Source organism: Bipolaris zeicola (assembly GCF_000523435.1).
Source record: "Bipolaris zeicola 26-R-13 unplaced genomic scaffold scaffold_437, whole genome shotgun sequence".
NCBI classification, from domain to species: Eukaryota; Fungi; Ascomycota; class Dothideomycetes; order Pleosporales; family Pleosporaceae; genus Bipolaris; species Bipolaris zeicola.
This window is the reverse complement of record NW_006912486.1, coordinates 1-10280: the sequence shown is the minus strand read 5'-3', so window position 1 is coordinate 10280 and position 10280 is coordinate 1. Positions and strand designations below refer to the sequence as shown.

The 10280-nt window shown below is 52.5% G+C and overlaps 5 protein-coding genes across 5 annotated transcripts; 3 read left to right on the top strand and 2 right to left on the bottom strand.

Annotated features, from left to right (window-relative positions):
- Positions 1-1344: 1344 nt before the first annotated feature.
- On the top strand, positions 1345-3591 carry COCCADRAFT_112248 (uncharacterized protein; the record flags this gene model as incomplete). The annotated part of the gene is made up of 1 exon (XM_007720278.1): positions 1345-3591. The coding sequence occupies one exon, from the start codon at positions 1345-1347 to the stop codon at positions 3589-3591; it is 2247 nt and encodes a 748-aa protein (XP_007718468.1).
- Positions 3592-4125: 534 nt separating this feature from the next.
- On the top strand, positions 4126-5334 carry COCCADRAFT_112254 (uncharacterized protein; the record flags this gene model as incomplete). The annotated part of the gene is made up of 1 exon (XM_007720277.1): positions 4126-5334. The coding sequence occupies one exon, from the start codon at positions 4126-4128 to the stop codon at positions 5332-5334; it is 1209 nt and encodes a 402-aa protein (XP_007718467.1).
- A 285-nt stretch (positions 5335-5619) lies between these two features.
- On the bottom strand, positions 5620-6987 carry COCCADRAFT_112255 (uncharacterized protein; the record flags this gene model as incomplete). Its single annotated transcript, XM_007720276.1, has 3 exons — positions 5620-6624; positions 6682-6809; positions 6867-6987. The coding sequence occupies 3 exons, from the start codon at positions 6985-6987 to the stop codon at positions 5620-5622; spliced, it is 1254 nt and encodes a 417-aa protein (XP_007718466.1).
- Positions 6988-7023: 36 nt separating this feature from the next.
- COCCADRAFT_112252 (uncharacterized protein) lies at positions 7024-7275 on the bottom strand (the record flags this gene model as incomplete). Its single annotated transcript, XM_007720275.1, has 1 exon — positions 7024-7275. A coding segment is annotated over one exon (252 nt), but the record flags the coding sequence as incomplete, so codon positions are not given.
- Positions 7276-7480: 205 nt separating this feature from the next.
- COCCADRAFT_112251 (uncharacterized protein) lies at positions 7481-10192 on the top strand (the record flags this gene model as incomplete). Its single annotated transcript, XM_007720274.1, has 1 exon — positions 7481-10192. The coding sequence occupies one exon, from the start codon at positions 7481-7483 to the stop codon at positions 10190-10192; it is 2712 nt and encodes a 903-aa protein (XP_007718464.1).
- Between the last annotated feature and the right edge of the window lie 88 nt (positions 10193-10280).

Below are 10280 nucleotides of genomic sequence, written 5' to 3'. Positions count from 1 at the left end.
ACGTGAAGTTCGCGATGCCAAGAAAAAGTGGCACACTCGGTGATGTGGCACGCTCGGTGATAGAATACGTTAATGTTAAAATCAAATTTTGCCAAGGTTACAATGTGATACTGGCTGAAGTAGACATGTCAACAGAGATCCTGTCGAACAAGCATAGCGAGTTGCTCTCCCTAAAAAATATGGTAAATCATTTGTATGAACCTGACCACATCATGGCATACTCTTACTTACCCTGGAAGAGACAGCTTAGTATATCATAAAGTGAATGACTGATCTTTTACTCAGAAACTCAAGGCTACAGTCAACGGCAGCATGTGTAGTTCATACGAACTGAGAGAGGAGGCTGAAGGGAATATATATGATTAATCTCTAACTCATCAGCCTTTCCTCCATGCAATGCTGACAGCATTTACATATAGTAATGGGAGCACTGTAAGCCAAAATTGGTGTATGCCCAAGGCTGTAATTTGCTGGAAGAGAAGCCTGATACCGGTGAAGAAGGGCGATAGCCCCTCCCCATTTTTTAGCAGCAGTAAATCTACATACGCCAGTCTTCTACTCAGTCTCAAAACACATCTGCCTATCGTTAGCGCCCGTGTATCTTGGCACTGCAGACAACTCCAATCACACCCCTAAGCGCCTGTAAATTGCATGTTTCGGCCTTGTGTCCGTGATATCCTCATGAAAGAACATTGGTTGTCGCCTGATATATTTATGGTCCCGATAACGCTCCAAGCCGTCTTCGCCCCCAAATTTGCGTTCCTGGTAAGGATTCCAGTCACGCGGGGAGCTGGCAAGGGGTGGGAACTCACAACCCAAATCGTCAACCTCTGCATAATTTGGATCGGCCCGCCCACGATTCATACGTCCTGAGATCCGGCGTAGCCAAACATGCTTACAGCCTTCATGGTGGTGTGGGCGATACAAGGCTGCGTATATCTTGCGCAACCGTAAGATGTATCCAGTCATCTAGCAGGGGCATCATAATCGTCAGGTTTGCCAGCCGCACCAACGCCATCTTCACTCTTTAGCTCGCTTAGCCCTGTATTCTCAAAGAAGGAGGTTTGTCCTCTTTCCAGCTTTGCTCCATCACCATGCAGCCCCGCACGGCCCGTCACCATGCCGCACGAATCATGCCCCTACTCACAAGCGACCACCATGATACCAAGACATGCAGAAGCGCCGCGTCCACCGCAGTTCGGCGACGAGGCTGGAAGGCAGCAATGTGTATGAAATCTCGCGTCGCCCTCGGGTTCAGCAATGACTGAATCCTCATGCTCCTTTGACCAGTCATTTGTTTTCGACGCCGAAGCAGCAATTGCATGAGCATCCAAATTCTTCATCATGGCTTCGTATCTCCCCACAAGGCTGCTTTGCCAAATTAACGGGCAGTTCTCCGTTGTCAATTCCAGCGACGTGTACATTGAAAGTTTCGACATTTTATCGTATACCTGGGGTGCACCAGAAGAAGAATGGAACTGCGGTATAACAGGCGTGGATTGGGTACTGACAATAGCGAAAAATAAGATGGAGGACATCAAGAGGCTGATGATAACGGGAAACATTCAATACCTGTGGGCAGACTGCGTATGCATCAAGCAGACTTCGCCTGCAGACCAGGCTATCGAGCTGTCCCGGATGTTTGAGTATTACAAGAGCGCGGAAAGATGCCATATCCTTCTTGATATGCCTGTTGTGTGGGATCCGCAGCAGATTGTGGATGACCTCAAGTTTCTCGATCACGTTCGGTCGCATATGACAGGATCGGCGCTCGCGGCGGGTGCGCCGGGTCTCATGCCGGATCAGAGAACGCGACTCCAGGAGTGGGCAGATAAGACCTGGGCGTTTGAAATACCAAATACGACGGTCAGAACATCCGCAATCGATATGGGTGTGCTAAACTGCTATGCCACGTGTGTCAACCACGTTCAGTCGCTTTTCCACAATCCCTACTTTACACGGGTATGGACGTTCCAAGAGATGATTCTTGGCAAGAACGTTGTCATGTGGGCAATAGATCGCCAGGAGATATCGCGTATTGGCGAACTCCATACGTGGATGGCTCTTGCCATGGATTCGCTGGATTCGGCACTCAAGCTGCAAGAGTGGATTCGTGAGTCCAGATGGGTCAAGAACGCAACCATTGAGGCGATTCTGAGAGTCATTGAAGAAGATGAGTGGACGCTGCGTAGTCTCCGTCAGCAAGTCCAAGGCATTGACAGCGCGAGGACTGATATCATCAATGGAGGACCAAACTGGTGGCATGACAACAAAGACGGTGTTTTAAATGTCTTTTCAGCAATTTCCTTGACCCCGCGAAATTGCGGGAAGAAGCATGATATATTCCGAGGCCTTCTGGGTATTTTCAGCGGATTGTTTACCAGTGAAGAGATTGAGACACAGCTTTCGGGAGAAGATATGGAGAATATGTCATTCAATTTCTTCAAACAGCTTTCCATTAAAACGGATCTGGCGTGGACCAAACTAGCAATCAGTAGCCGTGAGCGAGGAGAGTGGGATTGGATTCCTGTAGTTGAAAACTACAGCGGCAGCCCGACAACAGATTGCTTCGCTGGAGTCATTTGTCTAAGAAGGCTGAAAGCCAAAGGCCAGGCAAAATCTGCCGCAGTGACCGGAGTCAAAGGGAGTCCGAAGAAGTACATGAAGATTCGTCTGGTTCCAAACCCCGAAACCACGGGCTGCAGCTTCATATTCAGAGGCTGTAATTGTGGAAAGAAGCTGAAAAAGGGCTGGGTTTCCAAGGAGCTTATTAAAACCAACGACCAACCTATGAATGTGGTAAAAGACGAGACTGGTAAGATACTGGTTCAATGCGCGACCATACTGGCAAGCCTCATGGATCCGAGCAGCAACTATGTTAAGTACAGACGACGGTTGCTTCAAAAGCTACGGCCGAATTGGAGGATGACAGATCCATGTGCGAAACCCACAAAATGGGAAGACCGATGCGTCAGCGGTACCACTTGGGAGGATCCATCGCCGGAATTTTTTCGAGGCCACAACAGGTCGGTGAACTACCGCATGGTCGACGTTACCGGTTTCGAATCTCGGCTATGGAACGAGAATACAGAGAAGATCTCCTGTGAAGTGCGGGTGAATTGCGGTTGTACAATCACTGCTCCATTTGCAATGATTTTCGAGGCACTTACAGTCATCGAAGGAAGCTCTTTAGGTGATACACACAGCAATCGTGATTCCGACAACCGTATCACCCTTCAAGATGGCCGTGGACTGGTACAGATCGGTGTCGTAGGGAACACGTTTGATCTGCTAGGTTTCGGGGGAAGTGTAGAAGCCTACAGGTCGTATGCAGCCTCTTGTAGGAATCTGAGGCCTAGAGAGCCCGTGATTCCAAAGATACCATGGCCTACGGGACGGGCCCTTGTCAGAGAAGAGTTTGCGCATGGAATCATGGCTCAAATGCGCGATTACGGGTATATTCCAACAGACGGCTCGGGGAATTTGCTGATTAGTCGCGACCACGTCATGGACCGGTATAAAATTATCGGGGTGTGCATTGATGACGATATTGAGAATGAGAAGGGTTACAAGGAAGTGACGATTCGGTGAGGATAGCCATGTAATGACACGTCAGGCGGCCTTTGCTTGTTGTAGTACTCTAGTCTAGGCTCAGTAATGTTGCAAACTTTAGTTACAAGATCTCAGTAGACTTGATGGCTTGTGTCACGGCTGTGTGTGACTGGTCGAGGGATTGAGTCCTTGATGTGCCAGTGAAATCATCTGGAGGGCAGATACGGTAGGGAATATGGCGAAGTATACCTCGATAAATAGTAAAGGATGTATGCTGTGTAACACCGAGACCTGAGTAGGAAGGAGAGGCACCGCCAAGCCGCGATGACGTATTTGGTAAGACACCATCCAGGTAACAACGACTGTCACTTGCACAGCCACCACCAATCAACTTCCCTTTATCACCACCAGGCCGCCTTGTTTGAATTGTGTTTTCTTTTCCAAGTCATTCACATCTGAGAGACCGAGTTGGGTCCGGCCTTCATTCCATACTTACTAGAATAAAAGGGCCACGACTAGTACCACGGCGGCGGTCTTAGACTTCCCAAATACCACGCCACCTTTGCCTATACTATGTTCAAGAAACTCAAAGACAAGTTAAAAGGCGACGAAAAGCCATCTTACGGAACATATCAGCACAATCTACAATCAAACAATCCTTACTATCAACATTCTCAAGAACCATCAACAGAGAAATACCAGCCTCCTCCTGGTCCCCCGCCAAACCAGGCCTCTTCATCAAAGCCCGAATACACAGCACCTTCAGGGCCCCCACCTAACCACAATATAGCATCTTCGTCATCCTACACAACCCCTCCTGGGCCTCCACCAGGTCATCAGTCTTCAGGCTACGCGGCACCACCAGGTCCACCTCCTTCATACCCCCAGCAACCACCTCCAAGCTGGGATCCACCCCCATACCACGACTGGACCGTGATACCCGACACCGCGCTTCTCCCTCCTCCCCCCTCAATGGGTTACGACAGTTCCCCCACGGCAAACGCCACAGCCGAAGAAGGCGACCGAGCGCTCGCCTGGACAAAAGCGCACCCCTTATGGCCCCCTCAAGCCCTCCACCCAAGCACCTACACCGCAATCCAAAACGCGCAGCTCGCCCTCCTCAAACCTCCCTCCCTAGCCGGAGACTTGTTCCCTCAACAAAGCGCAGGCCACTGGCGCATCCGCACCTATCCTTCCTGCCGCGACTCCAGCATCCTGTCCAATCTCCCCCTCTACAGCGCCCTCACTGACTTCCCCCTAATTACACACCACCCCAGAACCCTCTACTTCGAGCTCAAAGTCACATCCATAGGCCACGGCGCCTCGTCTTCCCTCTCCGAAGCAGACGCTGGCATCGCAATCGGGTTCGCCGCCCCTCCGTACCCCACCTTCCGGCTCCCGGGCTGGGAACGCGCTAGCTTGGGTGTCCACGGTGATGATGGCAGAAAGTATGTGAATGATGCGTGGGGTGGCAATGATTTTACGACTGCGTTTAAGCCAGGGGATACGGTGGGGATTGGCATGACATTTGAGGTGCCGAAGAATCCGCCGGCGTATCAAGGGGGACAGGAAGGGAAGATGTTGGATATCAAGGTTTTCTTTACCAGGAATGGGGTCAAGGAGGGAGAGTGGGATGGGAATGAGGAGTTGGATGTTAGGAGTGAGGGAGGCAATCTGGGACTAAGGGGGGAGTGTGATTTGTTTGCTGCGATTGGAGTGTTTGGGGGAGTCGAGTTTGATGTGTTTTTCCATCCGGGTCAGTGGCTGTACAGGCCTGTGTAAGGATGTTTGGGCGCGAAGGCATACCTATTGTCCTAGTGACTTAATCTCATACCTTTATTTTGTATAATCGGTGTTCTTTCCACTCCATTTCACTCCCCGTCAAACGAATCAATTTCACCACTGAATGAACAAAAATAATTGGTATTCATACGCTCGACATCATCAAGGAGCGACGTCGACATCCATCAAAGCCATAAACAATCCTATCCAACCCTAAGACACCAAAAACGCACACTATCCCATGCTTCACGAGGGGATCACAGGATACTTGCTGCCATACCCACACTACAGTACGACCTTCCTCGCCTCCCTGGGATGACTCTCATTCGGACAATACGGACACTTGAACCGCGACCCCTTGCTCAGTTTATCCAGCGACTCCTGCGCAATAACATGGCCACACGGCATCATCATGGGCGGATTCGTATCCGTCGACTGTTCCTTTGAGACTGGACATACGAATATGCTATGGAAATGGTACTGGCTGGGCAGCGGAATCTCGACGGGTAATTCATCCTGAGTTGTCCACTCTGTGCGTTTCTCCTTCATGATGGACTGCATCTTCAGCAAGTAAGGGAGGGCGATGGCGCCAGCGGTGGCGGCGATGAAGAGGGGCGAGTCAGCGCTTAAGCCGAGGAGAGAGCAGAATTCACGGTTGAAGGAGTGGGCGACTTCTTCCCAGGCGGAGTCGTTGTAGAAGAGGCGGCAGTAGGGCGAGTCTTTGACGTTTGGCCAAAAGGCCGTTGCACCGAGGAGCTGCTGGATTTCCCGGGCGTAGCGCTTATGGAAGGGGGGGAATTCGCGATGTGCATAGGCCCAGGCGTTCAGGACACCGATGGGGATTTCTGTGTCCATGGTGTCGCTGTGTTGGTTATGGCTGTCGAAGAGACAGATGTACTGGAGACGACAGAGCTCGAATTCGAGATTGCTGCCGCGACCCTCGAGTTCGGCGCTGCGTTGGCGGGCCCACTGTATGGCGGGCTGTAGATTCCTTTGAACGCGCAGCTCGTGTAGTATGTGGTACATTTCGGCAAACTTCTGTTGCAGCTCTTCTGAATTGAAGGTTCCCTCTGCTAGATCCCTCTCCCAGGACTCGCGTATGTGGGGGTTTGGTGTGTTGGGAGTAGGCTCTGGGCGTGGCGGCTGGCGACTGGCTTCTTGTACAAAGGTCGAGGCTACGTCGAATTGACCCTCGCGGAGGAGGTGCATGGCAATGGCACGGTTGATGAGCGAGGGATGCGACGATAGGGCGTCATTTTCGGCAGAGGGGAGGGGCTTGTCTTTGAATTTCTGAGAGGTGCTGTCAGCCATGGAGATAGTGACGGCCAGTGTGAAGGATAAGCATACCTTGTCAAGTGCCTTGCCGTATTTGTTCAAACCCGAGTATATGGGCTTGAGATCTTTCTGTACAGTGTCGAGGGATTGCTTGAAGGGGTCCTGGAGTCTCGCGAGTGTCAAGGGTGCCGTCGCGGGATCTGTCCGGGTGTTGTAGTCAGTATGTGTTGCTGTACAGGAGATGCGAGGGCACTCACCCGCTGCAATCTTAGCACGAGCTGCAGTGAGCATATCAATCGCTTTTTGCACGTGATCTATGCTGGCGGAGAGGTTTGCGCTCTTCTCCAGCAGTTCGACCTGCTCGCGGAGGTCGTCCATGGTGTTGATAGGGCCGGGGTTGACAAACGATGGCGGTTAAGATGGCCTGTGGGCGTTGGAAGCAATGAATCGGTGGTCGCAATGGAGTGGAGAGGGTTGGTCTGGCCAAAGGGACTCTTCAGTGCTGTCCATGGCCGTTGTGGTGGTTGAGGCATGGGCTGGTGGTGTCGCGCTCGCCGCATGACGTGTGGGGGAGGGAGCAGGGCCGACCTCCGCACGCGCATCCATGGCTCTAATCATCAACTCTCCCCGAAGTAGGAACCGTATGTGTACACCAGCCTCGCTGAGCTTCGGGGTCTTTTGCGATATCCTAATATAAAAAAACTACAGACTGCACGTAGGATCATGCTCACAGGGTCCTCCGACACGTCCTGTGCCCTCTCTTCCACCTCGGCCATCGGCGGGACCTTGCGCCTCCCTTTACCATGACGAGCTCGCACCCGCAGCACCTGGTAGTTCGTCGGCCAAATCACACCTGAAATCGCCCTAAAAAATGGACTTCCCCCTGCCAGTGCCCCCGTCGCGGGTGCACACCGAGAAAGAGCTTCGGAGGCAGATGCCGCCCTTGCAGACGACGTCAATCAACCCCTCGAGCTCAGCACAGTCGCGTCCCCAGCAAGCAGTCTTCAAGTCTCCCATCGCCGACATGCTGCCGGAACAAGCCGCGGTCCGGCCGCCTGCTTCACCTCCGACCCATCAGCGCTTCGTCTTGACCGACTTGGTGGCTGCTCGCTACCTTGAGGAGGGCCCTGCCACAACATGCCACGTCCTTGCCCGCCGCCAGAGGATCGAGGGCTACGAGATCTACCTGGTCGAGCAATGGGCCTGCTCCCGCACCCACCCCACTTACCTCATCACCACCTACACGGGTAATCCCGAAGACTCTGTCTTGGCCACCATTATAAGCGTACCCAGTAACGAGGATGAATGGTCCCCCCAAATGCGCCTGTACTTCAAGTCTCTCGCCGACTGCTATGCCCGGAGAAAGGAAACGCCCTATGGCACCCTCATGATCACCAATCTCAGCGGATTCCCCTCTTCCCTGACTGTTATTCCCATCCCTGGAGGCGATGTGAAAAAGTACCGCGAAGCCTTTGTTGTGAATGAAAACCTCAAGAGATTAGGATGTTCTGGTCGCCTGGGCATCAAGCTCACGCCCCCTAGTGGTGCTACCCAGGCAAAGTTTCAGCAACTTTATCGCACAAGTGATCGCATTCCATTTAATGCTTCCGTCATTGAGTTGGTCAAACTCTGTCAAATAGCACTTGTTTTGTTTGGAAAGCTCGAGCCAGAATATGCCGACGGACTGCTCTGCGACTTGACGGAAAAAGCAATCAATGACTGGTGGATAGACTTTGGGTCAGAGTACTATACTGTAGAGCCTCATGATGGCATCCTTGGTCCAACAACCGTCGCTGCCTTATTAGGCATGTTGATGGGCGCTCGTAACAGACTGAGTGCCTGCAATGCTGCAGTAGCAAAAGATGTTTTTGATATTGACGCTACCAAGCGCGGCATTGCACATTTTCAAAAGTCTCATCACTTACCTAGAACTCGCCGTCTCGATCGGCAGACTCTTGAGCAGCTTCGGAGATCCTCTGCAAAAGCAGCGCGTAAAGAAGGTTGGGCTGTCCCGCGAGCATTCAAGTCTACTGTTGCCGAGCTAGGAGGCAAGGGCGGCGAGATGGTCATGGGCATTGTTGGTGCTGGCCAAAAAGATGGCATCGCTGAAGTTGAGACAGTGGATATCGACCAATTCGTTGAGCTAGTCCGAGGTGAGCATGCAAAGTGGCTGTGGCATGGAAAGCCCAAGAAAACAACATCTGGCGACAGCATGTTTGATCGGCTTCCTAGCGGAGAATCACGATCAAGCTCGCCAGACAAGCACGATCAACACGCACCCAAACCGGTTCGTCAAGAATCAACAACAGATCATCAAGGCATAACAAAGCGCGATACTGGCTCCTCGGAAATAAAAAAGGCAGACGTGTTTACTCCAGAGGGCCTGGAGAAGGAGTACTTCAAAGACCCTTCTTCGAAGCGAGCTGCCATCAAAGCCAAGCTAGAGTCTGGCGGTTTTCACCATATCAAAAATGCTGTTGGCCTTCGCACCCACGCCACCAAGCTTTCCCGAGATGAACACGGACGACATGGGCTACATCGCACCAAAAGTGGTAGTGTGCCGCTACAATACACAGATTCTCGCACATCCATTGAGTACGAGAGCCATTCAGACGACCCATATTCAATCATATCACCCCAGAGCATGGCCGGCGAAGAACCCGCCTTTGCCAAAGTCCTCACTGAGACACCAGGTGAATCCGCTACTTCCCTTCATAACCATAGATCAGTCGGTAGCCGTCACGCCTCAGCCTTACGCACTTCGATAGTCGAAAGCGACACATCCGAGCAGCCCGAACAACCCGAACAGCCTCCCACAGTAACAAGTTCCCTCGCCGGCTCCACCTATCACGGCATCGACCTCACCTGCCTCCCCGTCTCCGAAGCAAACATCATCCCCCCTCTCCTCCGCCGCACCCAATCCGGCTCCCAATTCGACCTTGTCCGCCCACCCCGCCACAACGACTGGTGGCCCCGTCACCTCTCTTTTAGCACAGCCGAAGAATCCATCCTCCGCTGGCCCCCCATCAACCCCAGCACCAGCACTCTCTCTGAAGAAGAAGCCCTAGTAGCCACAGAAGACTTCGACCCCTCTTCCGTCACCGCCCTCACCGCACGCTCCGCCCTCCAAAACATGCACTCCACCCAACTCAAACGCCTCCACCATACCCTCGCTCAGGTCTCGGAAAAAGACCAGGACTGGGTCAATTCACGTCTCGCGGAGATAATTGCCTTGTCGCAATCCGTAGACGCGGATATAGAGACTCTCGAATCGATTTACTACCCGAGACTCGATACGTATCATTCGCTCCGCGAGGATACACATGCTATGGTTACGAATAACCGTGCTTTACTCACCACCAGCCTCCGGGAACTCGAGAATGTGCGGGATAAGCTCGAGTATGAAATTAGTGCCCTGAGGGGCAAAGTCGAGGATGTAGAGGATGTGGTGGCGGAGTTTGAACGGCAGGTCGAGTTTGTCGAGGGGAGGTTGCAGGAGCTTGATGGGGTGTTGGGGGAGAGGGAGGGGTGGTGGGCTTGGGGGTTGAGGGTTTTGACTGGCTTGGGATCGGCGCCTGGGTAAGATTGTGTATATATTTAGAGAAAGAGAGATAACGTGGTTCACAAGCGAATCGCTCACCCAAGCGAATCGCTCGCGCCCCACCAGCGCG